The sequence below is a fragment of the Panthera onca genome, chromosome A1, assembly GCF_046562875.1.
Source record: "Panthera onca isolate mPanOnc1 chromosome A1, mPanOnc1 haplotype 2, whole genome shotgun sequence".
Taxonomy (NCBI): Eukaryota; Metazoa; Chordata; class Mammalia; order Carnivora; family Felidae; genus Panthera; species Panthera onca.
Window position 1 is genome coordinate 125894466 of NC_138339.1, and position 22518 is coordinate 125916983.

At 43.6% G+C, this 22518-nt stretch overlaps 1 protein-coding gene and 1 long non-coding RNA gene across 3 annotated transcripts in view; one reads left to right on the forward strand and one right to left on the reverse strand.

The window, feature by feature from the left end:
* SPOCK1 (SPARC (osteonectin), cwcv and kazal like domains proteoglycan 1) overlaps positions 1-22518 on the forward strand; it is a 517390-nt gene that overhangs the window by 488648 nt on the left and 6224 nt on the right. Inside the window, exons 7-9 of the mRNA XM_060636075.3 lie at positions 9846-9962; positions 13494-13715; positions 19232-19294. Coding sequence (XP_060492058.2) covers positions 9846-9962; positions 13494-13715; positions 19232-19294 — 402 coding nt within the window. The remainder of the gene's footprint in view (positions 1-9845; positions 9963-13493; positions 13716-19231; positions 19295-22518) is intronic.
* The window catches only part of LOC132681510 (uncharacterized), a 221107-nt gene continuing 208573 nt past the window's right edge, over positions 9985-22518 (reverse strand). For both annotated transcript variants that reach the window (XR_009611082.2, XR_013557166.1), the window contains exons 4-5: positions 12110-12373; positions 9985-11390 (exon numbers count right to left, since the gene is read on the reverse strand). This is a non-coding gene — a long non-coding RNA (uncharacterized LOC132681510). The remainder of the gene's footprint in view (positions 11391-12109; positions 12374-22518) is intronic.

A 22518-nucleotide genomic window follows, 5' to 3' on the forward strand; every position in this document is an offset into this window, starting at 1 on the left:
TATAAGCATTTATATAATCTCTAATATATTGGAATATCGTTAGACAGATACATGGAGCATTTTACATATATATGCATTTATGTAAGCGTTTATACATGTTTGATTTTTTATATGTTTATGAATGAGAATTAGATCTAATCATGCTAAAGTTGGTGTGTTTAATCCAAGCAGCGTTAATCTTAAGTTAGTTTAAGAAAAAGTCGCATCATTCATATTGGCTTCCTCATTATTTCGAAGACCTGCCTGGACTGTCTTCTCCTTATCTAAGTGCTCCCTGCACGTCATCTCAGCTAGAGCCCTGCCTCCTTTTGGAAGCCTTCCCAGACTGTCATCGGCCGCCTGAGCTTAGAGATTAAGAAAATGCAGAGTAACTGTCTGTCTGCCTCTTGGCAGTGGGACGGCCCACACAGGGACTTCACCCAGCCCCTTTCCCAGGGCTCTGTCCACCCCGGCTCCTCCCAGGAGTTGGGGTTGAGCCTGTATCCCACACCTTGTCCTGAAGCATCTGCCATTGCTGATTTTAGGTGAGAAGGGCAGTTGTCGTTTCTGGCATTTAGTCTTTATTAGTCGAGGACCATGAAGCCCTTCAGTCAAATTGCCGGTTATGATGCTGTTTTTTCTACAGCACCACTAATCTTTTTGAGATTTGTAGGGAAATACCTACCCAGTGTCTGGGAAACACAATTGAAGCCATGGTTGGCATTTCCAACCAAGATTTTGTACATCCACTTTTTTTTTTTTTTTTTTTTTTTTACCGCGGAGTGGTGGAAAAGGCTGTGGATTTTATCGGAAGCTTTAAAAGCTTATTTCATCTAGCTAACCTCCCTGCTCTAGATTATTCAGCGGGAAAAAGTAAGTGTTACTCTGCTAATGCACATTTACAAATGTTGTGTAAATTCTAAATGTATTTCTTTTTCCACATGAAGGATTATCATTCGAATCAAAGGGAACATTAAAGTCTCCTCAAATCAGGTTACTAAGAATAGTCATAATGGGGTTAATAGGGATATTTATCCATCTGTGCTTGTAGGCTCTACCATTAATTAGTTTAACTCATTTTCCTTCAAGTTTAATGTCAGTATTTTAAGCTCTTTCAAAGATTGCTTTTTAAGGACTTTATTAGCGAGCTCCTGAATAATGGGGCCCTAATTCCTTTGCTCAGGCCTGTTGTTTACAGAAAATGGTGCATTCTCCCAGCATAAGAGAACACGCATCTGTACTGATGTTTTAGGCCCTGAAGAGTAAAACCTGGATTTACATATAACAACACAATTTAATCTGAGCACGCTCAAATCTCTCTGCGATGATCTCCAGTGAGAAATGGAGATTCACCTTGTATAAGCTTGGAAAATTCCCCTCAGGAAACTTCAGTCGTGTTTCCAGTCACGAAAGCCGCTTACGGCTGGGAGCTTATTCTCTGTTACCTCCCAGTGGTGAACACTACCAGCTCCAGAAGTTTCTCAGAGGGCAAGATGGTGGTGACTGCCTCTTGGGTTTGGAAAACTTCACTTCACAGCAAATCCTTACCACAACCCGGTGAGGCTGATACTCTCAGTATCCCTGTTTTATGTATGGAAGAAAAAAAGTTTCAAGAAGAACATGGACTTAGGTGGAGAACAGCAGCTCACACACTCGAAGCTGGCATTCAGACCCAAGGCTGTCAGGCCCACAAGCCTGGGCTCTCAGCCACAGCACCAGCCGTCTGTTCCCTGTTCATGTGCCTGGGAGGGAGTGTGGTCCTGCCATGCACTCAGCTGCTTGATCCTAATCTTGTGGAAGGGGCCCTGCGCCTGCGGGGAGGACTGGGTGGAAGGACAGGTGCACGCACCTGGGGCTATGGTATGAGAGCAGATCAAGTGAACTTCCAGAGGCTCTGAGCTGACAGCACAGGGTCAGACGTAGGGCTCAAACTCACGAACTGCGAGATCATGACCTGAGCCGAAGTCAGACACTCAACCGACTGAGCCACCCAGATGCCCCAAGAGATGTGGATTTGAATCTCTCTTTAGCCATTTAACTGGCTAGCTTCACTTGGTCATTTCAGGTGCAAATACAGCATGTGTGATCTTGATTTCCCTACCTTCCCTCTGGTGGATCACTGTGTCAAGCCGTGTCCACAAACACAAACGGTATCCGAGCCACCCGCTGCCGAGATGCTGGGCACTTGAGTGCATTCCCATGCAGTCCTCCCATAATCCTATGAGCTCCTTCTCCATATGCACATGAGGAAGCTGAAGAGTGGGAAAGTCACCTGTCCAGCCTCAGCCAGGATGGCAGTGCAGGCCTCCGAGCTCAGCTCCATCTTTCTGCGGAGCCTAGTTACGCCCTCTTGCTGCCCCAGGATCCCCTTAACCAGGATGTGGTTACTGCTTCTGAAACCCTGCTAAGCAGAATCAACCCTCACCTCTTTGAGTTCCAGTTTAGTAGGGTCCATGGTCACAGGGGACTGTAGCCTTGCTCGGTCTCACACTCTCTCAAGCTCCTGTGAAGTATAGCCCCCGTCCGCTCCATTCCCACACACTTGCCCTGTTGGAAAAGTGAATAAAGTACTGCTCCAAAGATGGCCCACGGGACTAAAACACGCTCTGGTCTCTAACTTGGAGACCCTTCCTCCGGGTGCTTCTTCCTTCGTTTGCTGCGTGCGCGAAAACCCCCACAGATACGGAGGCTGACAACTGTAAGTTACCCTCCCCACTTGCATTTGGCGCTCAGATCTTTGTAGAAACGGTCTCCTCTGAGCCCGCCGGTGGTAAATAAATCTCTGATCCACCAAGATCTCCGAGTGCCGCTTGGTTTTTCCGCCAGCATTCCAGCCTGGTTCCATAACAGCCCTACTCTGGGGCACTTGCCATGCGCTGTGTGCGCCAACAGCACGGGGGCCCAGGTCCCTACCGAGAAAAGGAGCCTGCGTGTACTTGAGGGTGGCATCGAGCCTACGTGTTCCTGAGCGGCTTGGGAAGGCATCCTGGTGTTTGTTCCAGCCTGGACTCTGCTCATCCCCTCATCTCTGCCCTAAAAACGGCTCAGCTGGACTTTTTGCAGGAGATGCTAATTGCACGCACTCTGAGTGCATTGATCCAGTGTTGCTCTGATTAAGTAATTAAGCACAACAGCACCTAGGAGGGCTGAAGAAGATTGCTTTCACAAGTCTCGGTTTCTGAGAGGCCTCCCGGCCTGCTCCAGAGAGAGCTCCGGTCTGACCCAACTCTTTAATTACCTTCAGAGGCACTAAAGTTTAAATTAAATTCTAACTGTTTTCATATTAACTTCTTCCGGAACCCTGAGCTAAGCACTGGTAAGGCTAGAGGGGCAGAACGCAGTGGCTTCATGTGACAGGTGGGGTGTTTTCTTCCTCGGCTCTTTAGCTGAAGGATTTCATGAGTTACACGAGTTTACCAGTAATTGGTGCCCTAGCAGAGGTTTACAGATCGCCTACAATGCTTGTGTGTCAGCTTTGCCATTTTCAAATATCCACAACTGAGTGTTCAAATGTGGCTTCAGTTAGGATTTTAACATCCAAACATACACACACACACACACACACACACACACACACACACACACACACTCCTGCTCACTCTATTAGATATTAACACTACAGCTCTGAATGCAGAATTTGCCCCCACCTCCACTTTTTATATCACTCCAAATATTTTTTTTTTATCCCTCTGATTATTTCCTTGCCTTCTGGTTTTCTGTGTAATCCTCTGAGAGGCCTTTCTAGAGTGTCCTTCAGCCACCAAAGTCATCAGTAAGCTGAGACCAGCTCGGAACACCAGTTACCACCTTGGGGAACCCTTTCCTAAGAAGCTTGGATTGCCTGGCTTCTGTCTCCCCACTTCCAAAACCAGCACCTGTTTGAAACTTCCCCACCCCTCCTTTCTAGGCCTTGGCTTTATCTGAAGGAGACAAGGACTGTGGTGTGATGGTGGCCTGGGGGCAGGCAGGACCCATTGACTGATACTCAAGAAGCGCCCCTTTCTCTCCTTCAGTAGCTGTTTCCCAGGCTCACTGCCCCACGAGCAAATACTAATAAATGAAAGCACCCCTCCCTTCCTCCCTCAAAACGTCACTAGTGCTGCAGTAATCCTGTTAACACCATCTCTGCCCTATAGTATTTAGGTACTGGTATCTCCTTCCCGCCCCTGTCAGCCGGGTCACTCATGATGTACTACTGCTTTACGTGCACACTGTTGCAGTCAAATCCAGTCTAGCTCGAGGCCCCTTAAAGCTCCAGGCCTTGGGTGGAGAGAGGAGAGGGCGCCCAGGTGGGAAAAGTGATCACATTTTCTTCCCTGGGCTATATACCTTCCACGGCGGCTGCATGTGCCTTATTTACACTTGCTTATTGCATTTTGTTCATATTTTCCAAGGAGACAGGACAAGTCCACTGGGAGACCACCAAATTACCTGGGCCCTTCTCTGCCTGAGCGCTGGGCTTTCCTGGGGGACAAAGCTGTCTTTTTGTACACACTGGAGTAATGTGCAATGGCACTCTACTTTTCTCTAATGAAGCCCCAGCGGCCGCACATGTGATCCCCGCTCCTGGGAGCCTAACAGGAAGGCAGCAGGCTGTGTGTTCCTTCCGTAGGACCGCTGTTCTCACGCCAGAGCTAATGAAAGCAGAGCCTGATTTCATCCCTCTAATACTCAGCCAGCTGCTTCACCTGCATCATTGGCAGAACTTCCTGTACCTGTGAAGGCCTGATGTTTGGATTTTTTTTCCAACTCAGAAAATGGACCAAGTCTATTAATTGCCCCAGTTACTGCTGGCTCCCCTCAAGCCCAGTTAATGCAAGAAGCCAGTCCAGCACCCAGGGCAGCCCAGGAAGAAAACAGCCTGGATCTAAATCCTGTCTCTGTCACTTGATAGCTGTGAGACTTAAGGAGCTTGTAACCAGTGTATTCATGTTTTCCTGTTTTTGTTTTGTTTTTTAATACATATATTTTGAAAAACTATGTATCCATCCTTGGTAAGGGCTGAGAATACAGACACAGAGAAGTCAAACCAAACCCTCGGTTATGGAGCTTTTCTATGTGGGAGAAGGCAGATATATATTGCACGTCGAACCTTCTTAATTTGTACCAAGCCACCTACAAAATAAGTGAAGGAGAGGTATTATTTTTTATATCACAAGCATCTCCTCAGGCTTCAACAAAAACATAAGGATAAAATTATAACACATTATGCAGCCATTTGGGATACGGGAAGAGGAATCTACATTTGTTAAGTCCCTGCTCTACTCCAGTAGCTGTGAGCTATGTTTTACTGATACTCTCTCATTCCCTGCAGTAATGCTATGAGCTGAGCTTTATTATGCCATTTTGCAGATGGATAAATGGAAGTTTGCAAAAGGCAACAAGAGGGGTTATTACGCTTGGTTGGTTAGTATGTTATCAACAGCATTCTTTATGCCAGGAACGGGCTGCCTAAGATGCTGGCCCCCCTGAGGTGAGCCACGCCCCGGGCGCTGCTCCCACCTAGAGGGGAAGGTGGACAGTGAACGAGAGGTAATGGTGCTGGAAGCACACAGAAGGGAAACCCCCCTCTTGTGAGGCTTAGGGAAGTCCTCGAAGAGGAAACACATTAAAAGCAGAGATCCTAGAAATTTGCATATTAGCAAGACACCGAGGAGGGGTGCCCCAGGTGGAGCTGCTTCTGCAAAGGACAGGGCAGAGCAGGGAGTCCTGAGGAGAAGAGGGAGACCAGAGGCAGGGCAGGGCACTGCGATCGAAGCACAGGTCACATTATGGATTTGGACTTGCCTGCAGAGTGATTAAGAGGCTCTGAAGGAGCTAACTAAGCAGGAAAGTGACGTCACTTTAGAAAGAGAGTGCTTTGACTGCTGGATGGAGAAGGGAGAGTGGGGAGAAAGACAGGAAACCAATTAGGATCCTGATCCAGCCTCCTTGGTGCGAGTAGCGGTGGTGATAAGGACTGGAATGAAGGCAGTGGAGCCAGCAAGAAGCAAGAAACTTTTTTTTTAGGGATCCCAGGATAATTCCCAGGTGTGTGCCCTGAGGATGCGAGTGCCTGGTGGTGCCATTCTCTGACCACAGGAGGAGGCGAGGATGCTGCCTGTTCCCCAGCCATGCTGGAGCAGATTGAGGGCCTGTCAAAAACATGGGGAGTGGGGCACCTGGGTGGCTCAGTCGGTTAAGCGTCCGACTTCGGCTCAGGTCATGATCTCGTGGTCTGTGAGTTCGAGCCCCGCGTCGGGCTCTGGGCTGATGGCTCAGAGCCTGGAGCCTGCTTCCGATTCTGTGTCTCCCTCTCTCTCTGCCCCTCCCCCGTTCATGCTCTGTCTCTCTCTGTCTCAAAAATAAATAAACGTTAAAAAAATTAAAAAAAAAAAAAAACATGGGGAGTAACCTGTGGAAACAAGAAGAGACACTTGGGAGAATGAGGGTAGTTCAAAGTGAGCTGAAGCCCCAGTGCAGGGCAGGAGGGAAGCGAAAGGAAGGGAGGGGACGTGAAGAGGAGTGGCTGGCCTCACTCACTCAGGAAGGTAACCCAGGGACAAGGGGGATCAGGTCTTAGCCTGCATGAGTGAACCGAGTCCTCTGGGGATTCTAATGCTCCTGGCCTGGGTATCAGGCTTCTCTGACCAGGAGGAGAGGAGAGCTCAGACCCCCTCTTGAGAAAGCACAAGGAGTGGTCCACCTCAGGGCACCATGTGAGAATGGCAGGTGGACATGGTTTTATCAAGGTTTTCTCTCCCCCAAAACTAATTTTCCCCAGAAAGGAATGGAGCGTGTGGGAGGTGCCCTTTAAGCCTCCACTTCTGAAAGCATCAATCCTCAGTTCATACCTTTATCAGGGGCTACAACAGGCCCCTTAAAAGGCGAGCATTCCCTACCCCCCATTGCTGGCATGTCTTTTTTGGCTAGAATACCCAATTTGAACAAACAGCTCTCTGCAGGCTGTCATCTTTATTTTTTTCTTTGGGATGTATCTAGCTCCAGGCCAACAGTGCCTGACTTTTTCCCCATTTGGACCATTCAGTGGAAGACACAGCGAGTGAACAGGGCCCAGTAATTGAGTGCCTCCTGTCTCCATTCTGGCTTTCTGATCTCTCTGTACCCAAGCCAGTGGCATCTTGCTTGTGCACTTCCCCGAGTGACAGATTCTCTCTTTTAAGATTCCAGCGCCTGATTCCATCCGCCATCCAGAGCCTGTGTACTTTGGAAAGCCTGTGGGAAATTCAACAGCCTTCTAAAGATATAGATTACCTGCACATCTGTCAGGGTTTAGTTAAACATGACTGACTAATTTATCCTGCAGTGTGAGATGGGGATTCATTTCCTTTGCAAGTTGACTTGGCAATTTTCTCTGCTTGGAGAACGTTTAGAATAGATGGTGTGCATGGCAATTGAGAAGAAATAGATGCTATTAATTTTCCATTTTCAAATGTGAGATTGACTCTAGAGCCCACATCTCACTCCTATCAGGAAAACAGACCACATCCTCTCCCTTATGAGCTGCTTGGCATCTGAGAAGTCAGAAAGGTGAGCACCCTATCCCAACGTTCCAAGTTGGGACCCATCCACGTGTCGGTGTGAACCTGCCCTCTCCTTGCTGTGTGTGTGATTTAGTGTGAGATGCAGGCTCCTGGCGTGAGCAGGCATGGGATCTTCTTCCTCAGCCCATCTTTAAAGACCAAAGGGAAGGAGTAGAGGTAGAACATATCATGATGAACCTCCAAAAAGTTGGAAATCCCAAAGGGATAGCCAACTTCATCCATTTTATCTGGCACAGAATTGTGCTATGATGGAAACACTCTGTGTATGATTGCGTACGGCGTCCCCAGCCATGTGAGCACTTGGAATGGAGTGAGTGCAACCGAAGAACTGTCTTTTATTTATTTAAAAAATGTTTTAATGTTTATTTTTGAGAGAGACAGAGACAGAGCATGAGTGGGGGGGGGGGGGGGCGCGGGCAGAGAGAGAGGGAGACACAGAATCCGAAGCAGGTTCCAGGCTCCGAGCTGTCAGCACAGAGCCCAATGTGGGGCTCAAACCCACGAATCGCAAGATCATGACCTGAGCTGAAGTCAGATACTTAACTGACTGAGCCACCCTGGGCATCTTTTATTTATATAAATTAGTGTTAATATAAATAGCCACATCTGACTAATGACAACTGTATCCATTGCAAGTATCCATGTCTCCCAATTTCTTATGTGGCCAAAGCCAGTTTTGTTGAGGCACAGTTGTCGTGCTGGTTTTCTGCATGCTGCGATGTTTGCTTTAAGCTTACCTATAAACCTTCAATTTAAAAATAATAGTAGTGGTCATTAAAATCATAGCACATGCTGAACAATTGTTATGTACCATGTACTTTGCTAAGCACTTTACATACTTGGTCTAATTTATACTGACTTCATGATATCCTGGGTTTACAGGTCGGGGAGGCCTTTCCCACCTGGGGTCTGGGAAGTTTGGCTCTATTCCCCACCAAGCCCCAAATCCCAGGCTAAGGAAAAATGGGCTTTCCCGAGAGCAGACATGGATTCGAAAAATGAGGAGAGGGTCTGAATGATATTCTTCTCTTCTTTTGGAGGCAGGTGGAGGCTCTCTTTAGTGAGAGCTTGCACTGACTGAAGGCAGGACTGGAGTTACGGCGAGACAGTCTACTCATTCATCACTGCCCCATTGCCTTCTGGGGGTGAGCCTAGGGTATTTTCTGGGGTCTCTCTTCACTGGTAGAGTCCAGCTTTAACCTGCATCCTGTCAGCTCCACAAGATACTCAGAACTTGGCTTTGCCCTGTAATGGTGTTTAGCTTAGCTTCTGCACTGTCTGCCCCTGTAGCTTTAGAATCTGAGAAAAGTGACAGTTGTGGGGTTCGTGTCTTTGTCCCTTCTTACTGAGGGTTTGGCCCCTCAGGTCTTGAATTTCTGGTGCTCCAGATGTGAATGGCTGGTTTTTCTGCCTCTTGGAAGTGTGCCATTGCCTGGACCCTTTGTAGGGAGTCTCTATACCCAGAATTAGGGTAAAACCTGGGAGGTAGGGGAAATCAGCTCCCTTTCCCACACCATTGTTCCTCCTTCATCGATTTCTTCCCTCAAGCCTTACTTCAGCACTCTATCAGACCTTCACAGAACCTGTACCCCACCGTCTGTCCATCCGTCCATCCATCCATCCATCCATCCAGGTTTTCTTCTTGTTCTCAGAAGGAGTATTCCTTGGCCCCAGTTTGTATGCTGCACCCTAAAAGATGAGCCTGATAGTTAGAGATGGGCTGCAAGAGAAAGGACACTTGCATGGAGAAGGCATCCATCTCTCTTTAGGGGAAAGTTGGCTCAGTCTGCCAAAAGGCCAGCAAAATAGGCCACATGCACCAATCCCAACCTTGGGCTAAAACAACATTGATAGTCTGCCATTACTGGGATATTTTAGTGTTCCAGGCAGCCTCTCACTAAGGACATTGGCTATTCCCGAGTTTTAATCTCTCTTGGCATGAATTTAGTGGAAAATGTGGTCTCTGGCAAATTGCAATAGCAAGTTTTATTGGGTTAGCAAGAAGGATCTTTTGGGGTCTTTGGAGACTGGTGAACAACTGTGAGACCATTAGCATTTGCTTTAATATCTCTGAGGCAGTCCAGATTCAGTTCTGAACAATGCTGCTTACCCGGGGAGTCTAGGCTCTCTGGCACATTCCTTACCTGTCATTGCTGTATCTTTGGCCTGTTTTCCAAGTGGGGGTAAGGAGTTGTGTTGTGGTTGGAGAGGGAGGTTTGTTTTGAGCGTGGCTTCGTGGATGGCATTGCATGTTGAGGGCAGAGAGCTAACTAGAGGAGAAAGTCCATGGATTCACTGTTTGTTCCATTTGCTTTTCTGCAGCCTGCACAGACAAGGAGTTGAGGAACCTTGCTTCCCGGCTGAAAGACTGGTTCGGAGCCCTTCATGAGGACGCCAACCGGGTCATCAAGCCCACCAGCTCTGACGCAGCCCAAGGCAGTAAGGCCAACTTTGCTCTCACTAATTTATTTCATTTTAAATATCACATTCCCTTAGTTACTAGATAGTATTGATCTAACAGTTTTTTAGAGTAATCACAGAAACATTACGTAAAATGTACAAAGCAACTTCAGGTATTTACTTTATTCCAAAGCATTTCCCCCTCCTCTCTATAACATCTTATATGTTTTAAAGTCTGGCCACAAAATTATAATACTTTAAGTATAGAGATTTTGGAAAATATATTAAGTGTGTATAAAAATACAAAAATCCACCATTTTAACAACTGTTAGCATGTTGTGGCATAGACTTCTAATTATTTTCCTTGCCATAGAGAAGAAAATCTAGGTGTCTGTATATGTATATACACACACACTTCACAGGTTGTTTTATGAGCTTTTATCACTTAGCAGCATACTATGACCTCCTATGTTGTTGAGTACTATTACACTTTCTAATAGCTACATAGATTCCCAAGTTATAGATACAATTTATGTAATTATACCTCTGTTTTGGAGTGTTAAAGTTGCTCCTAATGTTCAGCTATTATAAGCAACACATATGTATCACACATCTTTGATAACTTATCTTTGTGAACGTTAGACTGCATTTTGTTTTCCATAGAAACTCCCAGGCAAGGGTTCCCCCTCCCCACCAGTGAATTTGCAGAGCCTGTATTCAGAGCGTCATCATAAGCTACAGAGAAAACTCAGAATGGGTCCGCATCTTTGTACCTTGATGGACTCTCTTGCTGCCTTGAACTCAAAGGGCATTAGGGGTAGGCTTCTTCACACTGTGGCCAGTTGGCTCAGAATGTCTTCCTCAATAACACACATGTTCCCATATGTGGAGTTTTGCAACTGTTGGGATCCAAAGCTTAATCAGAATCTGGTCTTTGGCCAAAATCAGAACGACCACCTTCATTTTTGGTTATTCTTTGCCGTTCATAGCTGTAGATACTGGTAGAGAATACTGACATAGAGGACACTTGTTTAACTAGTTTGGATCTTTTATTTTAAGGGAATGATCATTTCTGAGAAGTAAACACTGAAGTGTCCAAAGAGTGATTTCAGGTGGCTGAGTCTGTGGGAAAGAGGAAGGAAGAGTGTTTTTTTCCATTCCTGCCGGAGGCTTCCTTGAGAGTTAGTGGACAATTAATGCACAGATGGTCTAAAAGAACCTTTCCCTGGGATCCACGAGGAGCAGCTGGGCCCTTGGGCTTTCTGAATAACCTTTCAATGAAGAGCAGATTGATGTGAGGAGAACTGTTCCTTGCAGCCTCCAGTCCCAGGAGACTCCTTCTATAGACAGCTAGGGAGCTGGCAAAAGACCTGCCCTTGGCCAGAAGCAAATTGAGTCCCCGAAGAGGCTCTTAGGCTTGATGTCCTGAAGCAGTGGCAGTGAAGCGAGTCTTAAGGAACCACAAGGCTGCAAGAGGGAGAGATGTTTTTATCAGTTCAGGACTTCTGAAGAGGAAACCATGGAACCTTATAAGTCCCATATGCTTGGGGTGAACTAGAAGGGCTGCTGTCTTTCCCTCTTCATTCCTCAGTACCAGGTGTGGGTATCTTTTCTCTAGTATCTTCCCAATGGGTATGGAGTGGGCTTGACCCACTGTCCAACCGGTTTGGCACTTCTCTTTGGTGGTCATTCAGCAGTGAGCCCCTCTTTCCCATGTATTAAAATACTAATATCCTATAATGTTGATGCATATTACATACAATATTCTATATATAACTGTGGAGCCATTTAGTGTCAGAGTTAATGATCTTGCTTTACTCAGTAGCCCTAAGGACATCCTCATCATAGAGACTGTTCAATCATGACCTTCAAAGAAGAGGCCACATTATGTCCCCTAATGTCTCTTAAAAAGGGGGATGTTTTCTAAGACACGTTCTAAGATATCAATAGGACTAAATTTAAAAATTGACTTTTATGTCTAAAGGAGTAAACTCTGCAGTAGCTAAAGAACTTCTCTCAATAAATACTTTTAGTGAGAACTTACTATGTGCCTGCACTGGTGGAGGCTACTGAAGGGAACAAAGCAGTCTTTGCCCTCAAGGAGCTTAGCATCTAATGGATATTCACTGACAGTAAGGGGAAGCAGAGTGTTCGTGAGAGCTCAGAGGTAGGGGTGCTGTACTTACTTTACTGTTTCCTAGACAGGGAAGACCTCTTTGTAAAAAATAAGGCTTTCAAAAACGTGGGTGCATTTTGCTACGTTTCATATTCTGCAGGCAGGGGTTGGTAATGCACATAGAAACCTGATGCGCAGGGAATGGGTGGCCAACGCCATCAGGATCTCAGTTGTAGTCACCGTATCACTCCCTTGCCCTGCCCGTCCTCAAGCATGGCACCCAAGCCAACTAGAGGTCCTCAGGGTAGGAGCATCACATGAAGTAGAGGCAGCCCTGGGAGAAGAGGGACAGAGAATGTAGACTCAGGGCTGGGCCACCTGTGTTTGAAGCCCAGCTCCACAATTATATGACCTTGAGCAAGTAGCTTAAGCCTTGAGCTTTTTTTCTTCCATCTGTAAAGTAGAGAGGATATACCATTTTATAGGCCTATTAGAAGGGTTGAATGAGATGCTTAAGAATAAGGTGCTTAGAGGAATACCTTAAATAACACAAAAATGAACTTTTCATAATTTTTCCTGGGAATGTAAAACCACTTCTAGAAATCCAGCTTATGGAATGACTTGAAATTGCATAGTGCTTTTGATTCTGACAGAAAGACCAATTTTAGATTTGGGGCATGCCTTCTCTGGGGGTTGTCTACAGTAGATTCAATATCCTGAGTGTTAAGCAAAGTGTTATTATTCTAGGGCGTACAGTTTCCATTGTGGAAACAAGTAATTCTTTAAGAAAACTACCCCCCCTCCCCCAGGGAAATAAGAAAGAAATTATTGTCTGACTCAATTTGGATTCCATATCATGTATCTCTTGAGGGGACTGCAGAAAAGAAGAATAGGGAACAGAAGCAGGTACCTGGCTTGTTTTCCCATTAATGTTCAAACGGCTTGGATTTAACAGTCCTTTGGGACATAATCAGTGTTTCTGGATTGTGCTATATAGTTTCATTTCACTGCCATCATCTTTTTTTTTTTTTTTGCAATAGTTTCTTTTGTTTTGGTTCTTCACATATTTTCCCCCTAAATATAAAAGTATACTTTGCAGAATTATAAGTTTTTTCTTTTCTGCACCATGTTTGTACTCTTCCTTTTGGGCATACCCTGTTTTAAGCAAGTCTAGTAAATGTAAATTCTTATTTACATCACACATAAATTAGTACGGGGGACTTGTTCCCTTTGAAACATATTTTCCTCAGATGCTGACTTCTGTTTAAGAGCATTTTTAACTATCTTATTTAAAACCCCCAAACAACAGTATCTTCTAGTAGTGTGCCCCTGAGACCCACCCATGGAGGGAAATAGTCTCAGGGGAGGTTGTAGGTGGGGTGGGCCCTGGGCCTCTTCTTGGGATGGGAAGATCTAGGCTGGGTGGCCACTGAGATGTGCCCTTCTCTCTGCAGGATTTGACACCAGTATCCTGCCCATCTGCAAGGACTCTCTGGGCTGGATGTTTAACAAGTTAGATATGAACTATGACCTCCTTCTTGACCACTCAGAGATCAATGCCATCTACCTGGATAAGTATGAGCCCTGTATCAAACCTCTCTTCAACTCCTGTGACTCATTCAAGGATGGCAAGCTCTCCAACAATGAGTGGTGCTACTGTTTCCAGAAGCCTGGAGGTAAGGCGGGAGAGAGGCGGGGTCCCAAGTTCAGGGCAGCCACACTGGGCAAGGAAGGCCCACATATCACATACTGGGGAGAGCCCTGGGTGGAGATCAGCAGGCAGAAGAACACAAGTAGAGAGTAGAGCATTCATCTGATAATGGCAGACCCAAAGGCTCTTTTCTTCTATTTTATTTCCACTCTTCTCATGGTATATCAGAAAATTCAAGAGCATAATGGTAGAGTCCATTACTTCAGTCACTCTCTGGGATGATCTCCTGACCATATTGTGCCTCGATTTTTTCATCTGCCAAATGGGTGTCGAAACCTTTGCTATATAATTCCCAAGGTCACTGTGAGAACCTTATTGTGAGAAATACTGTACAAATGTGAGAGAATCATAATTCCCATTGTCACATGAGTTCTCCATGTTCCCCTTAGAGAAAGCCCCTTGTCCTTTTCTCTGGGGTAAATACAGATTTATACTGAATCTTGTAGACAAGGAGATTTCGGTTATAAACTCCCACTAACTCCAGAAAGACGCACTATTTGAGGAATATGTGGAAAGAATACAGGAGTATCTCTAATTTGTTGGAAAGTCAGACAAGAGAGTCCCCCTACAGACTCTCAGGAATCTAGGGGCAGGAGCCCTGAGTCTGCTGGAGAATCCACATAGTCTAGCTTTACTTCTTCTGCCTTAGCTTCCTGGGGTTGTGCCCAAGTGTGGCCAACGGCAGCTCGCAGACACTGGCTTGTATTTGAATTCCATTCCCAAGTCCCAGGAAAATATGCCTCCGCATGAATCAGGTATCATGGGTACTCTGCAAGCATGGCTGTCAGAACCTCTGCCCAGGAAAGGGAGATGGTCATGAGTATTATAGTATTTAAATTATACATGTGTGTATGCCTGCGTGTATTCAGAATCGATGCACCCCCAGAGCAGAAAATGTGGGCGTTAAAAAAGGGCAGGTGGTGTTACGTTCATGTACATGTTTACAGAATTACAAGAATTACTGATCACAGGGCATGTGCATTTTTAAATTTAAGCCGTATTTCCAATTTGCCTTCCAAAAACGTTGTACCCATGTTTACGCTCTCCAAGAATACCTAGTTCCCCATGGTGGAGCCAAACCTTGTGGTCACTGCCAAGTTAGGGGACAAGCTGTTACATTTCCTCATGGGTCTCATTTCATTTCTCTTATTATAACTTAGATTGAACACCTTCGTGTTTGAGAAATTCCTATTTTTTGTACATTTTTGGTATGTTTCTAGGAATTTTTTTTCTCAATGAAGGACATTAGCACTGTTGAAGTCACATATATTGCAAATATATTTTTCCCCAAATTTGACTTGGTCCATTTTTTTAGGAAGAAATTTTTCAATTTAAGAGTGTAAAATTTCTCCATCTTTTATGGTTTTTTAGCAACCATAAGGCTTACATTAAGTCTAGAAAGGTAACGTGTACCTTTGGGTACCTTAGGTAAAGGTACCAAATACCTTCAGTATTTGAAGGTGCATGATTCTCTTGTGTTTGTGTTTTCTTCAGCACATTTTGGTTGGTTGGTTGTTTATTGAAATCTTGTATCACTTTTGTTTTTTTTGGTGTATGGTCAGAGAGGGTCCCAGCCCCTCTCCCCACTCCTGGAAATGGTTGTTCAGTTACCTTTTTGTCACGTATTGACTAACCTATCCTCCCCCTCTCATCTGAATGCTTCCTCTATTGTATATAATACTTCTTTATATTTATATGTCTCTTCTTCCATCTAGAATCCTTTTATTGTAGAACAGCATCTATCAACCAATGGAGTTATATTTTTTTTAATGGTTTTTATTTATAGAGAGCGCGCGCACACACACATGTGGGGGAGGGGCAGAGAGAATTCCAAGAGGGCTCTGCAATGTCAGCACAGAACCCATCGCAGGGCTCGAACCCAAAAACTGTGAGATCATGACCTGAGCCAAAATCAAGAGCTGGACACCTAACTGAGCCAACCAGGTGCCCCTGGAGTTACATTTTTAAGTTTTGTTCTCATAGATACTGTACTTCCCGTCTATTTATTGCCCTTGTAAAGGAAATTGATTTTTTTTCCCATTATAGTTCCTCACTGCTGGTGGTTTCAGTATTAATCTTGTTCGCACCCACCTTACTAAATTCTCATTTTGTTTATAATAATTATTCTGGTTGGTTTCCTTTGATTTTTGAGGTGTGCAATCATAACCTCTGCAAATAGTGATAATTTTTTTCTTTTTTCTTTTTATACCTCCCCTCTCTTTTCTAATCACATCAGCTAATACTTCAAATTTGTGTTAAATAATAGCCATGTTCTTACTTTAATAGAAATACTTGGAGTGATCGAGTTCTAAGTTTAATGATAGCTTTGGGCTTGAGTCCATATAAAATCATGTAACCTTCAGCCAGGGTTCAGGCTTAGCCTAAGTAAGCAAAGCCTCCGTGTCAGTGCTTCTTGGAGGTGTAATGCCAGGACCCTGAGAGTGAGGTTACTGCCTTTATCAAGGGACAAAGCTGGTCACCACGCTGTGTGGATGTCCCTGGATTTGCTGCCCTTTCAGCAACTGCTGAAGGAGGCCAGAACCCCATTACGTGGCACATTATGGTATCCAGGAGAAGTTGATCAAACTACAACAGAAGTCATTTTGTTGTACATTTTTTTTTTGTTTTGTTTGTTAGTCATTTTGTGTATTTCTCTCATTATTTCTTTATTTTTTGTGGGAGAGAGAATTCCAGGCAGGTTCCACACCCAGCACAGAGCCCTATATGGGGCTTGGTCTCACAACACTGAGATCATGACCTGAGCCAAAATCAAGAGTCAGATGCTTAACTGATCCCCCCAGGTGCGCCTCTCTCCTTTTATTAAGTTAGGTTATTTTTGTTGGGTTTCTACCACCTTCCTCCTTGACCCAGAACCAGCCCTGGGAGTTCTGTTTGACCCCCACATTTCCTCATTATTTCCTGTTGATTAATGCGTGTACTCAAGGCTAAAATTTTCCTCCAAAGCACCCTTTTAGCTATAGACCATAGGTATTATGTATGTGAAGATTTTTTTTTTTTTTTTACTATGATTAATGTGTAGATGTCCTACAATAAAGGCTCTAAATGCCTCTTTGGTCCAAGAAAATTTTGAGAGAGCACTTTAAAATTTTCCATGTGGTAGGATTATTTATTGACTGGTTTCGATATTTTTCTTTAGTATTATGTTTGAGTTTTTGAAGTTTCTTCAAAAATTCTCACTGGAATTGTATTCCTTGAGTTAGCACTTGAATATCTGTAAATATTGGTATTTTCTTTATACAGAAACAAAGATGCCAAGATTAAACTTACTCTCCTAGTACTGGGTTTAGCTATAGAATAATATGAACCCATACTAATTTTTGTTCCCCTTTAAGGACATGAATTTCGTAGGACATGTCTCAGTTTTTGCTCAGTCCGTAACACTTTCCTGAGATATGTCATGCATTTTTAAAGATTTTTAAAAATATTTTATTTATTTTTTTAAGACAGAGAGAGACAGAGCATGAATGGGGATGGGGCAGAGAGAGAGGGAGACACAGAATTCGAAGCAGGCTCCAGGCTCTGAGCTGTCAGCACGGAGCCTGATGCGGGGCTTGAACTCACAAACCGTGAGATCATGACCTGAGCTGAAGTCGGATGCTTACTGACTGAGCCACCCAGGCACCCCTATGTCATGCATTTTTGAGCTCTGGAATTAAACATTTGGTTCCATTTGATTAGTCTCTGTTCAGGAGCATCAGTTATATACATGTTGCACATCAGTTTTGTTGCTTCAGATATAGCCTTCATTTATTTCAGTGTTTAATTTTCTTCTGTGTCGCTTATGTCTTTGAGCCTTTGTATCTGCATTGAACTGGAGTGTCCTGTCTGTGTGGTGCTTTTTTTTTTCAAGTGGACTCTACACCCAGCATGGAGCCCAGTGAGGGGCCGCAACAGACATGAGCTGAGATCGAGAGTCAGACCCTTAACCGACTGAGGCGCCCCAAGTGTCTTTTTCATTAGAACCCTTGACTACTTAAGTCTTGGGTAACTATTTTCATTTGCTCAGAAGCCAGCGTTTTCTGTTAGAATTCTTCATGTGGAGTTTGGTTTTCTTGCAGTACTTTTTAGTAGGTCTCAGCCTGATTCATGTTTCCTTGCTGGAAGAGAAGTAAAATTTTTACAATTACCATCGGACCATTTGAGGAACTCCCTGACACAGTGTTTCTATGAATGTGGGCGACTTTTGCATTCTTCAGGAACAGTCTTCTAAATGCCTACGGTTTTTGCACAAAGATGAGCTTTCCGGTGGTAAAATAGGAAGAATATTGGTCCCTACTTTATGGGATTGTTGTAAAGATGAAGACAAAATTCTAGAACATTGTCTGGTACATTCTAAGAATTCATTAAGTGCCCCTTATTTGTCATAGTAAATGCTTTACTTCATCAAACATGGAATCTGTTTCCCTTTTTCTTTGTTGTTTTCAGTTGGTATCTTTCTCCTGCACTCTGAAAGCACCTTAAACCCAGGGGTAAATAAAGCGTATTAGTTTTTCTTAGGGAACCAGCAACGAGACCGGGTGGCATCGTGCACTCCACAGGGTAAAAGATGTTAAGAAGGTGGTCAGGTACTTACGCTACTTCTGTCCAAGCAAGTTTGGGGCCTGTTAGTAAATGTTCTGAGACTCAGAATACTTCTGCCCTTGGCTCGAGGCCCATGAGCACGTATCACAGTCTTCCAGAGCCACGCGGTCTGCCAAGGCAAGTCACGGTGACTCAAGAACTGGTGAAGCCATCTTTCTTTAGGCTTGGAATGGAATAAGTTCTTCTCTTGGGAGACAGAACTGCACACTGTTTGGCCATGCAGCTCCCACTCTATCAGTCCTTCCCTTGAGAACTGAGTTTTGTGCTCGCTCATGGCAACAGGTGTCTTATAATTGAGGACTTCGAGGCTGAGAGTGAGTTAACGTTTCACTTTTCTATTCTCACTGCTACTCTCTATCTCTTACATAGCTTCAAAGTTTGTATAATTTTACAGTTGTTCCTTGAGGCCTATGTAAGTCTGAAGTAGCTATTCTCATCCTCTTTCTCTCCTGTAGCAAGACCTGGGTTAGATTAAGTATTGGTGAGTTGCTTCCGTCTGTGGATTCGCAACACTTAACCACGAGGATGCTGTGATCCTCGTTCTCAGCTGATTAAAATGTCTATTACCAGATCACCTAGAAGCACGTGGCATTTGCCTGAGTTGGTGGCAGGAAGAAAAATTACTATACAATGCAAGTAGCCCCCAAATACTATTTAAGTACCTCATGATATAAGGGGTTTTTTTTTGTTTTTTTTTTTTTTTTTTTTTTGATTAGTAACACTAATGGCCTGAATTTGTTGTGCTGTTTAATAACAGCATATGGAGTCATTCCAGTCCCAGGTGTGTCATTGTGTACATTTCACTTCATGAGTGAAGCCAATCATTAGAGATTATGTCCCGCACCATCTGGAAACTGACTTTCATAAATTATTTTTCAGGTCTCCCTTGCCAGAATGAAATGAACAGGATTCAGAAGCTGAGCAAGGGGAAGAGCCTGTTGGGTAAGTACAATTTCTTGTCACTCGTTTGAACAACTAATTAAACCAACCATGTCTCGTGTAATGTTGAGCCACAGCAATGGTTATTCCATTAGGTAACAGTGTTTCCTGAAAGAAATGCCTCGCTTCATCCCCGGACAGCTGGCTGGACGTAGTCTGAGGATAGGCGAGCTGTTTGAGAAATGCTGCCTAGTCCATTAGCCCAGGACTAGTGGGCAGGGCTGCAAGGGTGGGAATCCAACACCGTCTCTACTGCCCACTCCTCCCTTACTTGGGGCTCCAGTAAACCTCGGCTTTCTCCTCTCCCAAGAATCTCTCCTGAATGGAGCATGAAAGTGTTCCTTCCTAGTTCAAGCAGTAATGTCTATGAATTATTCCCCAGACCAAATTGTCCATTCAGGGAAGAAGATGAGCTGTAGCCTCTTCTATATTTATCAGATCGGGTTCAAAGGCTTGGGTGTGCTTAAATGTGTTTTTTGGATTCATGTGCATAATAATCCCTGGAGGAAAGCATAAATCTGTTTAAATAGTGCACATTTCTCCTCTCTGTCTGAATGTTAACTGTGCTTTTCCCTGACATGCCCGTCTGTGGCTGGAGGTAAAGGTAACAAATGCTGGCTTGTTGAAGTGTTCCCTTTCAGCTGCATATCCTCTTTCTCCAGCACTAAGGGGTCGTCATGGCATTCAGACCAGGCCATTTCAGAGACTGGTAAACCTCATATATTTGTCAAAAAAGGAGTCTGGGTTGGTTTACTTGCTTTTTAAAAAGAGAGCTGACAGCGGCAATATAATACACAATAATTCACAATTTTTCTTGTTAAGCATTAAGAAGCAGGTGCATCCCTTAAGCATCTTGCCATTTCAAACATGCTCCTGTGTACTTGAAGAAATGGGCAAGTTTTGTTTTGTTTTGATTTTACAGATTGTTTAAGTAGTCCGTGAACTCAGGTAGTTTCTCCTCTACTGATTTTTGGGTTGCCTCAGATCTCCCACTTCTGATAATGCCCCGTTCGACTCAGGAAGAACCCCAAAGTTGTGACTTTGACCTATGTGGACCTGAGTTCTAAAAAACACAAAGGTATCATTCTGATCTGAAGGCAACTTCAATAGGTCTGTCCAGTGCAAGGGCTTGTGCTCACTAATCTGATTTCTCCATGTAGGAGGTTATTCAGGTGTTTGAGTGATATGCCTAAGGTCCACAGGTAGTTAAAGAATTAGTATAAATCTAGTTTTTAAATTTTGTTTTCATTGGCTATGGATATCTTCTTACCGCTTCATTAATAATGAATGAGACATTTATAAGGCATGTAGTCTGAGATAAAACGTCTCATCTTCCATTTTCCCTAGCTCACACCAATGAAACGCCTACCTTTGTCCTACCTTGAATCTCACCTAGTTTTCAAGCTTGCTTTATCACATCTCCCCACATAGAGAGATTACTCTGGCTGACTCATAAAAATACCATTGACCTTCTTACACATCATTTCCTGCATGGGGATATCTCCTAATGTGTTTTCACGGGCATTCAAATTAAAAACAAAATAGACCATACATCGTGGAGTATAAATAATCAAAAGTGAAATTAAAACTACTTTTAGGATTGAATGACAATGAGGTTTGTGAGTCAAAATCAGAGGGAAGCAACTAAAAACAGAGGAATATTCATAGCTTCAAATGGATTTATGAAAAAACAAACACTAACCTTTCAAGTCAAAAAAATGACCAAGACTAAAGTAGAAAACAATGAAATAGACAAATCTTTGGCAATATGAAAGCCATTCAACTACTGTTATGAACTTGTAAGTGGGAATGTAACTTCACATACAGGACAGTACTGTAAATTTGTTGTTTTAAAACTTCAGCATGTATTGGAATCACTTGGAGGGTTTACTAAAACACAGTTTCTGATTCAGTAGATCTGGGTGGGATAGGGCCCAAGTACATGCTTTTCTAAGATGTTTCCAGGTAATGATGCAGGTGCTGGTCCTGGGACCACACTTTGACAACCACTGCTATAAGCCAACTTACAGAATCTTGAAAACCTTGTTGAAACAAGTACTGTGAGTTACCACACTTGTACAAGGAAGAGAAACAGAAGACCCACCTGTATGAAAAACCATGAAATTCCTGAAAATCAAAATCAAAATGCTAACCTCACTGCCCCCCAAAACAGGCCCAAAGTATTTTTATGAGTACGTCTTTCACAGAAGAAAATGTATTCAAAATGTCTAGAGGAGGCAAGAAAAACACCTGAATCATTTCATGAATTGGGTGCCATGATAAAAAAATTAGAAATAGAGGCATACAGTTTTATCACTTAGTGAATCGCCTAGTAACACAGATGCAAAAGGATCAGTAAATTCAGTCAGTAGTATTCCAATAACAATGTATCATGGCCAAGTAGTATTTACTCCAGGAAAACAATATCCCAATTACTAGTAAGGAGATTGAATTACTAATCAAAAATGTCCCCAAAAAGAAAAGCCCAGGACCAAATGGCTTCACTGGTGAATTTTAGTGAACATTTAAAGAATTAACACCACCACACCTTCTTCAACTCTTCCAAAAAAGATCAAAGAAGAGGAAACACTCCCAAGCTCATTTTTGAGGCCAGCATTATCCCAATGGCAAAATCAGAAAGGACCCTACAAGAAAAAAACGCCAGTATCTTAAATACACATACAAAAGTTCCCAATAAAATACTAGTAAACGAAATCCAACAGTGCATTAAAAGGATCAAATGGGATTTAATGCTGCGATGCAAGGATGGTTCAAAATACACAAATCAACCAATATGATATATTAATACAAGGTGATATCTGAATAGATGCAGAAAATTCACTTGACAAAATCCAGCATCCATTCATGGTTTTTAAAAACTCTCCACAAATTAGGTATAAAAGGAACAAACCTCAACACAATAAATGCCACATAAGACAACCAACATCATATTCAACAGTGAAAGGTTGAAATCTTTTCCTCTAATATCAGAAACGAGACAAAGTGGCACTCTTACCACTCCTATTCAACATACTACTGGAAGTCCTATGCAGCACAGTCAGTCAAGACAAAGAAACAAAAGGCATCCAAGTTGGAAAAAAGTACAATTTTCCTTATTTGCAGATATGTTTCAGCCAAGGAGGTGAAAGATGTATATACTAAAAACTATATGACGCTGATGAAAGAAATCAAAGACAACACAAATAAATGGAAAGGAATCCCATGTT